This window comes from Bidens hawaiensis, unplaced genomic scaffold (genome assembly GCF_021521415.1).
Source record: "Bidens hawaiensis isolate Kalapana, Puna unplaced genomic scaffold, B.hawaiensis_p1.1 tig00022575_1, whole genome shotgun sequence".
Lineage (NCBI taxonomy): Eukaryota > Viridiplantae > Streptophyta > Magnoliopsida > Asterales > Asteraceae > Bidens > Bidens hawaiensis.
Window position 1 is genome coordinate 14,337 of NW_027493523.1, and position 15,192 is coordinate 29,528.

The 15,192-nt window shown below is 34.8% G+C and overlaps 2 protein-coding genes and 1 pseudogene across 2 annotated transcripts; 2 read left to right on the forward strand and 1 right to left on the reverse strand.

The window, feature by feature from the left end:
• Nucleotides 1–1,530: 1,530 nt before the first annotated feature.
• Nucleotides 1,531–3,220, forward strand: LOC143565888 (uncharacterized; annotated as a pseudogene).
• Nucleotides 3,221–4,907: 1,687 nt separating this feature from the next.
• On the forward strand, nucleotides 4,908–7,310 carry LOC143565889 (pre-mRNA cleavage factor Im 25 kDa subunit 1-like). The gene is made up of 7 exons (XM_077052726.1): nucleotides 4,908–5,038; nucleotides 5,131–5,176; nucleotides 6,492–6,585; nucleotides 6,667–6,740; nucleotides 6,810–6,887; nucleotides 6,959–7,069; nucleotides 7,140–7,310. Exons 1-7 carry the CDS (start codon nucleotides 4,908–4,910, stop codon nucleotides 7,209–7,211), a joined length of 606 nt encoding a protein of 201 aa, XP_076908841.1. The 3' UTR covers nucleotides 7,212–7,310.
• A 1,411-nt stretch (nucleotides 7,311–8,721) lies between these two features.
• On the reverse strand, nucleotides 8,722–14,324 carry LOC143565890 (uncharacterized). Its single transcript, XM_077052727.1, has 14 exons — nucleotides 13,925–14,324; nucleotides 13,668–13,854; nucleotides 13,434–13,576; nucleotides 13,246–13,362; nucleotides 12,162–12,803; nucleotides 11,975–12,066; nucleotides 11,844–11,894; nucleotides 11,126–11,214; nucleotides 10,726–11,043; nucleotides 9,983–10,057; nucleotides 9,833–9,903; nucleotides 9,666–9,723; nucleotides 9,336–9,576; nucleotides 8,722–9,263 (listed from the first exon to the last, which is right to left on the reverse strand). The coding sequence occupies exons 1-14, from the start codon at nucleotides 14,290–14,292 to the stop codon at nucleotides 8,722–8,724; spliced, it is 2,994 nt and encodes a 997-aa protein (XP_076908842.1). The 5' UTR covers nucleotides 14,293–14,324.
• Between the last annotated feature and the right edge of the window lie 868 nt (nucleotides 14,325–15,192).

A 15,192-nucleotide genomic window follows, 5' to 3' on the forward strand; every position in this document is an offset into this window, starting at 1 on the left:
ATATTAAATGTCGAGAATCTCTTTATTAAAATATTTAATACATCGAAACGACCCAACGGGTCGGGTTTACAAATAAGAAAACGAATCGAAAAACTGACGAATGTCACAACTATGTCCTAACATGTAAAAAATAAAGATAAAACGAAACCTGGTTTAACTCCGACTGACCGTTAGCGTCGTCCGGCATCTCCTGTCCGATTCCGGAAACATACATGGTTTAACTCCGACTGACCGTTAGTCGTCCGGCATCTCTTCGTCCGACTCCGGAAACATATATGGTTGTTGGTGTTGGTTGAATGAAGAGGGTGAGGGTTAAGAAAAAAAAAGGGAAAAAAGAAATTGTGGAGAGGGAGGGGAGGGAGCCGGGCTCCAATAATATACAAAATACAATACGTCGCGTATAGAGCTATACGCGGCGTATAGCCCGTACGACCGACAACCCTATGACAGAGCCAGGCTAATACGTCAAATCGTACCTTAATACGCCGCGTATAGCCCTATACGCGGCATATAGGATGGTGAGCTAGGGTGTCCCTAGCAGGACCCTTAAATTATTGAAGGAATATTATAATTATAAATATAAATATATAACAAAATCTAAAACAATTGTTAAATTCTCTCAAATCTTAACTTTTTTTTTTCTCTTTGAGAAAAGAATCGCAACCCTAATTACCAACTGTTTAGAAACGTGTCAGCTTGTAAGCGAGTATATGCTATACGTTATAACAAGCTTTAAAGTTTAAACCATCATATTCAAGTCTGTTAAATAATTCATTGGAATTACGGTTTTTGTTCGTATAATTTATCCCTTTTAATTATTTCGATATAGAAAAGATTTTTTACTAATTATGGTATGTGATATAAATTCTATAACACTTTTGGTCCATGATCATATACCGTAAATATTGATTGATTTTGAATTCTTAATGCTTAAGAGATAGCCTTAAGTATAAATGGTTAAGAGTAGGGGTGAGCAGAAAACCGAATTAACCGAATCGAAACCGAATTAACCGAAAAAATCGAACCGAATCATTAACCAAAGGTTAATTTTTTGTATTTTTGAAAAACCGAATTTTCAGTTTCGGTTCGGTTTTCCATTTTTAAAAAACCATAAAAAAAACGAACCGATTGATGGTGATGAAGATTATGAAGACTGAGACTAAACTTTGAAGATGAACAGGATGATGAATGAAGATTATGACTAAACTTTTAATGTTTTTTTATTAAGAACGTTGTTGAATTTTAAATTCTATTACTCTAGCAACTTTTTATTCATATGATTCCACATAATACGTGCATTTTTGGTTTTTGTATTTAATGTATTTGTGGTATTCAAATACATTTTTACAGGCTTAAGGGTCTGTTCCAGAGCCTCATTTAGTAATGGAAAGAAAAAGAAAGTGAAAGAAATAAGGAAGGATCAGATTTTTTTTAGGTTAAAATTACCATCTTATCCTCTTCTTTTTCTTTTTGTATTAGGTAATAGGTTATATATTTGTTTCATGTTTCTAAACCTAAGCTGCCGTCACCATGTCTTCTTCTCAACACCCCAAGCAACCCTTTCCTAATCAGGTATTATCATTTGCTTTATAACACTTTGTTTTGATTTTTACATGTTATTCGATTGTATTAGTCTGAGTTAGTAATGGTTTCTCTTGTGTTGAGTTAATAATTAAGCTTGCTAAAAGAATTTTGAAGCAACTGGTAATAATGTTATGCACCAAACCAACTTCGAATCTTTATTTGTTGCATATACATACTTTCTATTGATCAAATTTGTTACGGAATTTTTTTTAAAGTGTATATAAATAATTAAAAACTTATATAAATTGATTAATAGATAATAAACAAGCCGAACCCGAGCTCGAAAAAACAACTCACAAGCCGAGCTCGAGCTTTAAAAGAGTAACTCGAATCGGCCAAGCACAAGCTCTACCTCTCGTGAGTCAAAACGAGCCGAGCTCGAGCTTTAAAAGAGTAACTCGAATCGGCCGAGCTCAAGTCGAGCTCATATACGCCCCTATTATCACGTTAACCGCTAAATGAGCATTGGTGTTTGAAATTATTGACGTTATTTAGTATTTTTATATATCATAGTTATGATATTTAGCATTCGCAGTTCAATTTTTTAAGCAATGTATCATTTTATTTTTGTTATAATGTAGGAAGTTATCATGAGCAAACAAGAAGGCATTAGAAACATTGGTAAGAAGGAATACTTCAAATGGACAGAGATGATGGATGATGCATTCGTTCAAGCGATGATAACACAAAAAGACAAGGGTAATAGGATAAACGGAACATTCACCTCACAAGCATACACTAATATGATTGAGGAGCTACTACAAAGCTTCAAATGCATTTTACCAAAAATCATTTGATGCATCGTTTAAAAACATTGAAAGGCCATTTTTCTCAATGGTATGATATGTTTCAAGGAACTTCATTGAGTGGTTTTTCATGGAATTATGAGGCTCAACTAATTGAGACTGAGGACGAAGTTTGGGCTAAATTAATAGCTGTAAGCGTTCTAGCTCTTTTCTTAAACAATTACTTAACCGATTATAATAATACTAATTATCTTTATTATGTAAACAGTCAAAGCCTGACGCTATAATGTTGAAGACGAAAAAAGTGTCAAACTACAATGAAATGCTAGAACTGTTTGGAAGGGATAGGGCATCCGGTGCACATGCTGAAACCGCTAAAGAACGAAATGCTCGATTGCTGAAAAATGACAACATTAAAGTAGAAACAATTTCTAAATTGGATGACTTACTAGCTTCCAAAGAAGTGACTCTAGAGAACCAATGCAACTTTGATGATGATATTCAAGTGTTAGATTCTGTGGTTTCTCCACCCAAGCCATCTTCAAATGCAAAAAAATGTAAAAGTAAAAAAAAGAAAACTAGAACAAGAAGATTAAGCTGAAGCGTTTAACTCGAAGCTTGTGAATTGCCTTGACAATGTGGCTAATGCTATTTCAGAAGGTAATAAAATATTGGCAGAAACGAACGAAATATTTGATCGAGCTTATCATCGTGAGTTTAAAGATGAGGAAATTTGTAACGAATTGGAGCCAATGGGTTTGGAACCTAATGAAATACCGGACGCTAAAATTTATTTAGCTAATAATCAAGCAAAAGCAAGGATGTTATTTAGTTGTCCTCTTCAGATGCGCATGTGTATACTAAAAGGTATGATGAAGGATGGTAAGTAAGCAAGCTTAGGATTTGGTGACATCTTTAGATGCCGTGTGTTTTTTTGGTAATTCAGGCAAAGATGGCACCGGTAGTAGATATTGGTTATGTATTTGATGATGTTATTAGTTGTCATCTTTAGATGCCATGTGTTTTTTTTTTTTTTTGTTATTCAGGCAAAGATGACATTGTAAGTTGTTATGGATCTTGTGAACAATTATCTTTTGGTTATGGTGAAGTGATTACTTTTATGCATTTATTGATTCTTGGCTTTGCTATGTTTTTTGGGTTGATGGTGTAGTCGGTTTTTGACATTATAGATAATGACATTGTTTATCTATGAACAAAATACAGAGTTAGCACATTTTTATTACACAAAACCAGTAGAATGTGTTTGCTAAATGTAGAATGTATCATACAGGGGACCTTCACATGCCATACTGTAATTTCACATGCCATATAATATGTCATAATGTACACAAAACCATAAAAGGAACATGTTCTGTTTTGAAGTCAAGCTTTTGAAGTCAAATGTATCATACAGGGACTTTCACATGCCATACTGTAATTTCTTTAACTTTGAAATCAAGAAATTAATGTTAACAAGCACATACTTGTAATTTCTGTTTCTTGTGATACTAGTGCAGTAGTGCAGCTAATTGTGGCCCATACTAGTGCAGTAGTGCAGCTAATTTTGACATCTTGTTAAAATCTGGAAATTATAGACAACTTTATTTGTATGCATATTGTATGTCATTTTGGACATCTGGTATAAAACGCCAAACGAGCCCAAACCATGAAATTAAACCGGACCAAACCGTTAACGGTTTGGTTTGGTTTGGTTCGGTTTAAGAATTCTACGGTCTAGTTTTGGTTTGCAAAAACCAAAAAAAACCGTTACCAATGGTTTGGTTCGCGATTTGGCATGTTGGGGTGTTTTTATTTAATTTTCTCTATAAAGGGTATAATAGTAAAAATGCAACTTTCTTTTCTTTTCCATCCATCTCGGGAACACATGAAATGTTTAATTTCCTTTCCTTTCATTTAAACTCAAGAACACAAAATGAAATCACAATTTTCATTTCATTTCCTTTCTTTTCCCCTCATAGTTTCCTTTCCTTTCTTTTCACTTGTTAAATGAAACTCGGGAACAGAGTGTAAAGTCGTCATCTTCATTTTTAAAATTTTTTGCAATGTCTACACATAATTGGAAAAAACCCGACTATAACCGAACCGAAACCGAATGGTTTGTATATTAAAAAAACCAAGGACTTCAGTTTCGGTTTCGATTTCGATTTTATCTAAAAACCAAACCAAATTAAACTGTGCTCAGCCCTAGTTAAGAGGTTGTTATGAGCTATTAACACCGTTAAGATGTTGCAAAAAATTAACTAAGGATTATAACTGTTAAGATGTTGCAAAAAATTAACTAAGGATTATAACGGTAGGTTATTGTAGTGTGAATTGGTTTTAATCAACAACCTTTTCAAATGTTTACTAGTTATTCCTTTGACTACTCCGAGCGACGTCGTTTTCATGTGTAACTACTAACTAGAACCGTCTTCAACATTCAACAACCGTCCACCATCCACCCTCTCTCCACTTGCCACGTGTCCATCCCCTACACGCCACAAACACACACACACTATATATATATATATATAACACATCACCAAGCCACAATCACCTGCTAATCAAATGCCGACAATGAATACTAGTGAATTAAACGATCTAATTGTGGATATCTATCCTCTCAGCGGCTATTACTTCGGTTCAAAACCACCTGCTGCGTTAAAGGACGAACCGGCAGCTGAACGTACGCTGCGATTGAAATCCAAGTAGGTGATGCAACAGCTTGTGTTGAATTTGAATCATCGATTGAATGAATTTATTATATATATATATATATATATGTCTGTTCGTTTTGTAGTTATGATGCTCGTGGAATGAGGATTTGTGTAGAGGCAGTGATTTTGGTGCGTACTTTTTTGAAATCGTTCGGTTTCAGTTTTTTAGGCCGAGAAGAAAGTTAGTTGGAGGAAAATAATGAATGTAGGTATAAATAATTATATTAGTTGTTAACAACTAGACGGCTATTATGCATTTGGCCAGAAGTAGTTGAGTTGCATATTTATTAAACTCGTATAAATTACTTAAAATAAAAATATAAAAATCTAGAAAATTTAGTTCGGTTCGGTTTTTTCGGTTTTTATTCCATCATCATCGTACTCAGTATATCTCACCAATAGCAAAGCTATGGTAGGGTATGAGGAGGGTAAGATGTAGACAGCCTTACCTCTACCCCGTAGGAATAGAGAGGCTGCTTCCGGTAAGACCCCCGGCTCGATAGTAGTTTTGCATTAAGCCTTGGACATAAGGCACATAACACTCAACCACCGGGACACCGGCCGACTGGTGCATGTACCCTTGTCTTTCGGCTATCAACGCCACCACATGATGCCTGATTAACCTTCCACCACTTTTAACGTTATTTTCACGAGATTAGTAAAATAACGTCAAAATTAGTGCAATTTCACTTTTGCCCACCCGAGGGTTCACACATGCAAAAAACCGAACCCGAACCTTTAGTTCGGTTTTTACAAAAACATAAAAGATAAAACCAAACGTTCGTTTTTTTTTTTTTTTTTTTTTTGGGTTTTCGGATAAGTTTTTTCGGTTTTTTGCAAGCTCAAAGTTAAAAGATACTCTAGACTTGAACCTGTTAACACAACACGAAATGACATGGAGTCGAATAGGTTTGGGTTGGGATTAACAGGTTTTGTGTCTTAAACAGGTAGACGTGTTTAACACATGTTTAAATTCGTGTTTGAACAGGTTAGACACTTGTTAACCAATTAATGATATGTGTAAACCTATTTATAGTTTTTATTTAAAAAGATAATAAAATATATGTGCTATTTAGTGGATGTTATGATTTGGTTTTAGACTTTTATGGATTTTTGATAACTTTTGTTTTACTACATATGTGATATTTATCGTGTTTCTAAAAGGTCCTTAAACAAGTCATGTCTTGTAACCTGTTTCTAAACAAGTTCGTGCTTGTGTTTAGAGAAAAAGACACGATTAGTTACCATTTCGTGTTTGTGTCTAGCACCAGAGGTAATCGCATTATCAAATTAACAAACTCGGAGATGATCGTCTATATCTGAACATATCATCATGGTTGTTTGTGATTAAGAACTGCTTTTCTGAAGTTGCATTCGATTAACGAGGATGGTCTTGGAATCATCTTACGCTTTTTAGGTTTAATTTTCTAATATGCTTATTCAGGTGGAACTATTTAAGCATCCTCATGTGTTACTGCTGCAATCGAAAAACTGCATATACAATCTTCCTGGTGGCCGCTTAAGACCGGGTGAATCTGGTGAGTTTTGAAAGTCACTTATTATATCCAGTTATCTGTAAATCAGTAGATTCAATGTTTACAAATTATGCAACCTTCTAGATGTCGATGGCTTAAAACGTAAGCTTTTGCGCAAATTATCTGCTGATGATGACAACAATCAAACCAACTGGGAGGTATATGTAATGCTTTAATTCTTCATATTCGATATTGAAAACGATAAATGATTTAATTAATTTGTTTAGGTTAGTGAATGCATTGGATCATGGTGGAAATCCGACTTTGAATCACTACCTTACCCATATGCGCCGAACGCCCCTAAGGTGGATTTCTTTGTTACATTAATACACATGATCATGATCAATGATAATGCATTCCGTTTTCGTGTATGCAGGACTGCACAAAACTCTACCTTGTGAAATTGCCATCGAATCGGGACTTCATCGTGCCTAAAAACTACAAGTTATTAGCCGTTCCACTGTGTCAGCTTCATGAAAACCGCAAGGTATGCATCATTGGAAGTTACATTTGTTTCACATTTTGAATGTTTTGTGAAAGAATGAATGTGTTGGCAGACGTATGGATCGATCATAGCAGGGATTCCGCAGTTGCTTTCGAGGTTTTCTATCAATATGGTTAGTACTTAAAAAGTAATAATATGTCTGTATTGGTTATAGTTGAAGGTAGTTTTTTTTTTTTTTTGTAAGATAGTGAAATAATCAAACACTGGGATGTATACTTGTATTGATATATAGTGTATATGCAATGTAAATATAATTAGAAAGAGAAATGACCTTGAGGATATTTGTTATTTGAAGATTCAAACAATAAAAATATCAAAAACTATCCATCTATAATTCAATCCATTTGACTCATTAAATGAAATATTGTATTTGATAAACAAATCCAATGCTCTTGAAAAAAATTAAAAAAGTGATCTCATACCCAATTACTCGTCTCATCCCCATTCCAGACTTTTCGGGTTTCGGACTTTCAGGTATTCTCATTGGGTTTTGGCCGAGTTTCACCGGCATCAATAGACACCAAACTTATTAAATTGGATGGCAACACATGAACTTAAAATAACCTGTCTTCCTAACATTCTTAAATTCTTGATCTTTCAAGTTTTGGACCGCTGGTAATGATTTTACAAGATGAACACTTGAACTTTTTGGTTTGGACCACTGATAAAAAAATGATTTTCCAAGTTATAGCACTTAATTTTAACCGAGTTCTATTGAGAACAATGCTATTGTTAAACTGAGGGAAAACAGGCTATATTTGTAAGAATCTCTTTCTCAAATTCAAATTTATTTAAAAAAATATATATGTTATATGTTCATGTGTTTTCTATTTTGATACAACAAGATGTAATATTTGTTCTTTAGGATTTAATGTCTACAACAACAATAATATCATCATCAACTTGTATTGCAAACTAGAGTACTAGACTACTATTTGTTCAATGCACAGGATTAACATTTGTAACAAAACTAGTTAATCAAACATGCTATGTTTTTTGGGGTTTTATCTTTCGTTCGGTACCCATAACATCGCGTGGGCTTGATAACGCAAGTTTGGACGTTACATGATAAAAATCTACGAAACAAACACATTTCGATGCCTTTTTCGTTGATCCACAACTATATTTTTTTGTTTTCTCTTACATTTACTATAGCGAGTGCATCAAAACCGATAAATTATAAAACTATATTTTGCTAATGTAAGTTTCTAAATGTTGTAATGCCTGAATTATGAACAATAATGTAACTGAACTGGACAGAAGACTTGAAGACAAAAACTGAACCAAAATCAAATATTCATGGCCTAGTAATATGAATGAATTAATATTATTATTAGAGACTTAATTCACATGTACAAAAGGCATTGTGCCATAATCAATTACTGCTACAATATATTATGCAACAACCTGGCTATATTAAGTACCCAAAAAAAAAAGATTTTTACAGCCTAATTAAACTACCTTAAAATCACATAAAAAAATCTAAAACAATTGTTAAGTTTCTCTCATATCTCAACTTTTTTGTTCTCTTGAGAAAAGAATCATAACCCTAATTACCAACTGTTTTGTCACCTTCATATGGCATGTGTCATCTTGTAAGCGAGTATACTATACATCATAACAAGCTTTAAAGTTTAAACCATCATGTTCAAGTCTGTTAAATCATCCATTGGAATTTCAAGTCCCATAAAATCATCTCCGTCATCGTGTAAAACATCATCATCGATATTCAACCATGAGCCGATATCTTCCCCTTGACCACCAAAGTCAACCATTTCAGGTAGTTGCAGATGTGACAAATCAAGCGGTTCCTCAAAGTTTTCCAATAACATTGGCTCGTCCTCTTCATTGGCAGTCGGGATTGGAGCAAAAGACGATTTTGCCCTTTGTTGATCCGAGAAATTACCAGGACTGCCATTGACTGATGCAGTTGTTTTCTGTTTTTGTTTTGCTTTGACTTTTGCAGGTCGGCCAGCTTTAGGACCTCCGTTTCTTGGGTCCCGCTCGCTTCTTTTTCCTTTTATGCTATTTATATTTACCCTTTCTGCCCCTGAAGATGTACAAGCCACATCAGCAGCCACATCATCAAGATACAACTCTCGAGTCTTACCCCTGCTTGACCATACATCATCTTTGACTATGTCTTGGTTGGTCAACATACCACTTACTTGTGTACCTGGTTGGTCAACATAGTCAACTCACATAATAACAAAAAAAGATTAACTTTTTAAGCATTTTAATGTATTACCTGTAAAATCTTGCATAAAAGTTCCGTTGACTTTCCTAGATTGTTGACCATCGAAGACATCATCATCTTCGGTATGATTTTGGTGTGACAATCCCGAGTGGAATATTTCCTTAAACAAGGGCTCGTTAAAGCAACTTTTGCCCGTTGTTTCAAATTCGTGGCATCGGTTTAGTGTCCGTTTCACAAAATCTAAAGCGGATTGTTTCGCCATTTTGCTACTTGTACTTTTACTATAACAACTCTGCATAATATTGATTTAACATGAATCAAAATCAAAACTTTAAGAAGCATACAATAATATTATGAGAATGATATCATTAATAATAATACCATGTATTTTTGATAAGCCATTCGTGTCAGCTTTTCAAGAGAAAGCCGTTCAAATTCCCTAAAAGCAAAATGATCAAATAAGATTCACATTATCATAATGCATAGTCAAATAGTCAATCAAGAACCGAAAATTTTACCAAACGAATACAATTAAAAGAATCACTTACTTCTCTTGTAGCGCGATTGTTTCCTCGGTAGACCTGAAAAGCTTATCGAGTAAACTTTTCTTCCTAGAAACCTGTTAATCAACTATATTAGAACAGTTGACCATAATACTACTTTAAAGATTCACAGTCAAAAGTCAAACAAACTTCTACCTGATGATAATGCTTTTCTTTCAGCTTACTGATATCTTTGCTGATGTCATCATCCCCGGTGTGTACCAAGTCCGGCTGTACAAAAATGAAGCAAAAATTTACCAACTTGAAATAGAATCTACACACAAACTAATGTATGTGCATTGTATGCTTAAAACTTAGGGTGTTATGCACGTGCACACACATACATACATACATGCATATATATACATATATCTATAATATATATAAACGAAACCTTTAAAAGCTCTCTGGTTGCTCCCTAAATTATCTCAAGCCACCAGATTGCTTTATTTGTAAATAGAGGCTTCTCATGAATTTGACCCGAATTCATAGGTATGGGTCTCACCAAACCCAGATAGCTCTTAAACGGGTTATAATATCTCATTAAATTAAATATCAATCTTACCAAATATTTGACATGAAAATCCTACAAAATAGGGATATATCAAAAATTAATATCCGATTTTTTGTAAAAAAAGATATTATTTATAATTAAGAAACAATTTTATAGTAAAAAAAATAAGCGGGTCATGGGACCAAATCCAAATAGCGTTTAACCAGGATATAACATATCATTTATTTGTGAAACCCTTTCATCATCAAACCCTAAGTATATTATTAACTTTCTTACAATAAAAAAAATTAAAATCCAAAACATAAATATTAAAAAACGAAAAATGTAAACAGCCCCCGTAATACAGGGGATAAAAACCTACTATACTATATATATATACACCTACCACATGTTCTGGGTAGAGTCCAAGACTATGAATTTCTCTGAGAAGTCTTTCATCCATTGATGACATGTCCCCATATTGATACCGAGAACCGCTTGAAAAACTTCCACTGATTTCAGGCTCAAAAGCAGACTCATAAGCATTATAGTTTAACGCATCATTATTATCATCGTGTTCTGAAATTAGGGCCGAAAGAAGCCTCTGACATAGAGTAATTCCCCATGGAGATGTTCCTGATGTTAAATATTCACAACCGCTTTCGGTTCCATTATTTGTATTACAGTTAGGGTTTATGATGTTAGCAGTAGATCCTATGTTTCCCTGCAAAATGGTAAAAGAATCAAACTTTTTCTTAGTTACATGTTTTTACATATAATTTCTGAGTCTAAATAAGAACCATCACCTCTTGCTTTAAGTATGTCACACTTGAATCTGATACAAAACCAAAATGTGGGTCCATCTGCTTCCAAAAAGGGCTAGAAAATGCATAAGCTGCAATTACCAATCCACCAATTAGCAAGCTTCTAAATGAACCGAATGAAACAAAACTCGTTTAACTTTAACCGAACAAACGATCAGATACGAAAAGTTAAACGAACACGTTTTTCTTAATCATGTTCATTCGTTAAGAAAATGAGCGTGTTCATGTTCGTTAACGAGCGTAGACGAACGTAAACAAATGAATATAACTGAACATATATGAACGAATGTAACAGAGTGAACACCAATTAAAAGTAAACGCGAATATAAATCCGTTGGGCCTAAAAATTTAATAAAAGCAGACAAGATTGCAATCGGTGATACGTTAATTTAATAAACCTAGACAAATTTAATGAGCCTAACACATAAATGAATAAATAAACGAACAAACGTACAATAACAAACATAAATGAACGTAAACGAACGAACATTCACATACATAAATGAACGAACGAGACATGTGTTCATGTTCAACTAAATGAACACAATTTTTTTGTTCATGTTCGTTCGTTTATTAAGTAAAAGAACATCCAGCTGAACAATTTACTGAACTTTCGGTTCGTTTACAAACCTACCAATTAGAACCAAATAAAACAGTATCCTAATGAGAAGTATTAACGAAAAAGACAACAGAACAATACCAGGATTCATAACAGCATTAGCAGCAGCCAAAAGCTCTGAATGCCCATCATCTAAAGAAAGCAAATATTAGTTAACCATGGGTTAAAAGAGGGTTAAAAATCAATAACTAAATAGTCAACAATTCCAATACCAAAAAAGTCAGTAGCAGTAAAGTCAGAATGCTTTTGACGTGTATACGCTTGACGGCCCGTGAGTTTTCGTGTGGCAGGACGACCTATTTTACTGTGAACACGTCATCAACATGTGAGTTTTATTAATATTATTTATTATATGAAACTTTAAACTTTTATAAGTAACAAAGGACATGAAAGTGAAACCTTTCAGGCTTATCAGAACCAAGTCTGCCATTTCTAAGCTGTTTGTTGGATCGTGCAGAGGCTAAACCCCTTGTGGTTCTATGATGCTTCGCGTTCAAAAACTTATTTTTTCTGGCAGGCCCGACTAAAGTTGACTTCTTTTGACCATTGATTCTATCTTTATCTACAAATTCTTCCGACTTCCCAAGAGATCTGATTTCAGCAGCCCCCGAGTCCTCACTTTCTGATAATGTAACATTATTATGGTCACCTTTTGATTTAAATTGCTTAGGAGAATTGGCGGGAAATCTTTTTGCAAACCCGCGACCATTTTCACTTATGTCACCGTAATTTAAAGGCGGGAGTTCGCTGTTGGTGGATAAAAGAGGAGTAAGGTTTGTTCGTCTAGCTGTGCGTGATATTTTTTGGGGCCTACGGTCAGCCCACTGGGCCACAGGTGGAGATGGAGACCGTGTTGATGGTCCACGTTTACGGTTGGTAGAGGTAATAAGACCAGGGGTTGACCCGTTGGAAATGGTTGCGGGTTGACCGTGGGTCAACTTAGGGACCCCACTTGGCCCTGATCTTGGACCGCATGCAACTGCTTGTGGTTTAGTGGTCGATGAGGGGGTACCAGAAATGAAGTCTTGTCGAACATTGACCCTGATTAACATGATTTTGAAACTGTTTTATAGGCCACCCGATTTATGTATCCGTTTTTTATCAATACCGAAACTGGCTAAAAACATGCATAATGACAAAAATGACCTCAATTGTTTTCTAAATACAATAGGTTTAACCTATAACATGTTGACAATTCACCAAAGGTACTTTTGTCTTTTCAAACTCGTAAGGGCATTTTTGCCATTTAACATGCATTTGGTACACCACCCAAGTATGTCTTTTGTTTTATTGATACCAATACAGGCCATAACCATGCAAAATGACAAAAATGCCTTTTTAACTTCATCGAAAATACAAGTTTAACCTAGAATATGCTGACACCTCATCAAAGGTAAGTTTTGTCTTCCCGAAAATTTTAAGGGCATTTTCGTCATTTTAACAAGTTTTGGGCTAAAAGTTATGGTAGAAATGAGCCACATACTTGTTAAAAGGTCTGACATTTGTCGTAGTTTGATCTCGTTTATCATGCAGAACTGCTGTGTTATCCTGCTCGGGCCTCGGGATGGAAGAACGCATACTGCCATTTGCAGCTCCCGACCTACATCAAAATATTGACTTTTAACTAAAAAGTCAAAGTTAAGTATAACCAACAATCACAAAACATATTACCTGAACTCATCATTTAACCTAGACCTTGAATCAGCAAGACTCCTTGAATGCACCGGTTTCGCCAACACTGAGCTTGTACCCGGTGACCAGTCGGCTTTCATAACCGTCCGTTTTTTCTTCATTGGCAATGTTCCATCCAGACCCTGAATTGCATATTTTCTAAATAAGATATAGTCTTGATCACAATTTAAGTTTTAAATATGTGATTAACGGATAAGATACAATTATACAAACCCTTTGATCTACCATAGACGTTCTGGTTCGTTTGTTGGGAATGACATTTTTACCCCTCTCTTCAACCTTCGGCTCAAAGGTTTGGCTACCAGAAAAAGCATCGGGTCGAGATCGTTTCCTCGAGGGTATACTTGGAAAACATTTGTTGATCACCGACAATACATCACTAAAAACCTTCACTCTCTCCCTGAAAAGTGAAAGATTGTTATGAACTGAATCTTATACAAGAAAAGAAACAAACTTTTTTTAAAAATTACCTGGCTTTAATAGTTGACTCGCGAAGACCGACCTTAAGTCGTTTAAGATCCTCGGGGGAATAAAAAGGCAGCTTGCTTTTAAACAAACCAGACGGTGACTCATCCGGTGCACAAAGTGCAGCATTTGCAAGTTGTTTATAATCTCCAAACCGATTACACTTGTATTCAGCAGCCATTGACTTTAGGTCAAACCGCAAGCATTGTAAAAAACTAGTTACATCCTCTTGACTTACATTTACAGTACTTCTTGACATACTTGGAAGTGAAGATAATATTGGATTTTCCATGTTGTCACGAAAACTTGCTGACCTGTCCATCAACACAGCTGTGCGGGCCCCACGTTTCCCAAATTTAGCAGATGATCCCATTGCACCAGTTTGTACGCATTATCTGTTTTGTAAACCCTGTCAATACAGTTGTGCATGACCAGTATCAAGGATAGATACATAGATGGATATAGGGCTGTAAACGAACCAACCAAACCGAACCAGGCCTTGTTCATGTTCGTCCATTAAGCTTTTATCATACAGGCGAACGGTTCAAGAACAGCTACCAAACAAAATTTTTTTGCCCGTCTTCATTCATTAAGTAAATGAAGTTGTTCGTGAACGGTTCACGAACGAGCACAAAGGAACATGAACAACCTTTTATTTGATTAGGCTAACCGAGAATGATCATTGTCAACGATTCAGTCCGGCTGCCAAGTTTGTGTTTGTGTTTTTTTAACATTCATATGTTAAATTTTACGCATAAATTAATCACATAATATGTTAAATTTTACGCATAAATTAATCACATAATACTCATATATACTTATGCTTTATAGTTAAAAATTATGCTTAAATCCACATGACAAGATTAGAAAAGTCATTAAAAGTATTAAAAACCTTTAACGAACAAACATAAACAAACATTCACGAAAGTAAACGAACACATTATCGAACGTTCACAAACACAGTTGAACGAACACGACCTTTGTTCACGTCAGCTCATTTATTAAACAAACAAACATAAACGAACTTCCCAGTTGCTGCCAAACAGTTCGTCAGGCGTCCGGTTCGTTTACTGCCCTAGTTAGACATATACTACACAAAATAATAATAATAATAATAATAAAAATACTTGATGACTTTAAATATCTTAATTATCTTCCAATAAATACATCTGCATTGGGGCAAACTTTAGCACAAAAACACAAATTAGGTTAAAAAGCATAAACCTTTATCACTAAACACACAAATTCTCAATGGATCTTGATCAACACAAGT

Coding starts and splice junctions, on each gene's coding strand:
- LOC143565889 (XM_077052726.1), top strand. CDS start 4,908: ATGAATACTAGTGAATTAAACGATCTAATTGTGGATATCTATCCTCTC. Junction 6,888..6,958: donor ATGCGCCGAACGCCCCTAAG/GTGGATTTCTTT, acceptor TCGTGTATGCAG/GACTGCACAAAACTCTACCT. Junction 7,070..7,139: donor AGCTTCATGAAAACCGCAAG/GTATGCATCATT, acceptor ATGTGTTGGCAG/ACGTATGGATCGATCATAGC.
- LOC143565890 (XM_077052727.1), bottom strand. CDS start 14,292: ATGGGATCATCTGCTAAATTTGGGAAACGTGGGGCCCGCACAGCTGTG. Junction 12,067..12,161: donor GGTTCTGATAAGCCTGAAAG/GTTTCACTTTCA, acceptor ACGTGTTCACAG/TAAAATAGGTCGTCCTGCCA. Junction 11,044..11,125: donor TGACATACTTAAAGCAAGAG/GTGATGGTTCTT, acceptor ACCATTTTGCAG/GGAAACATAGGATCTACTGC.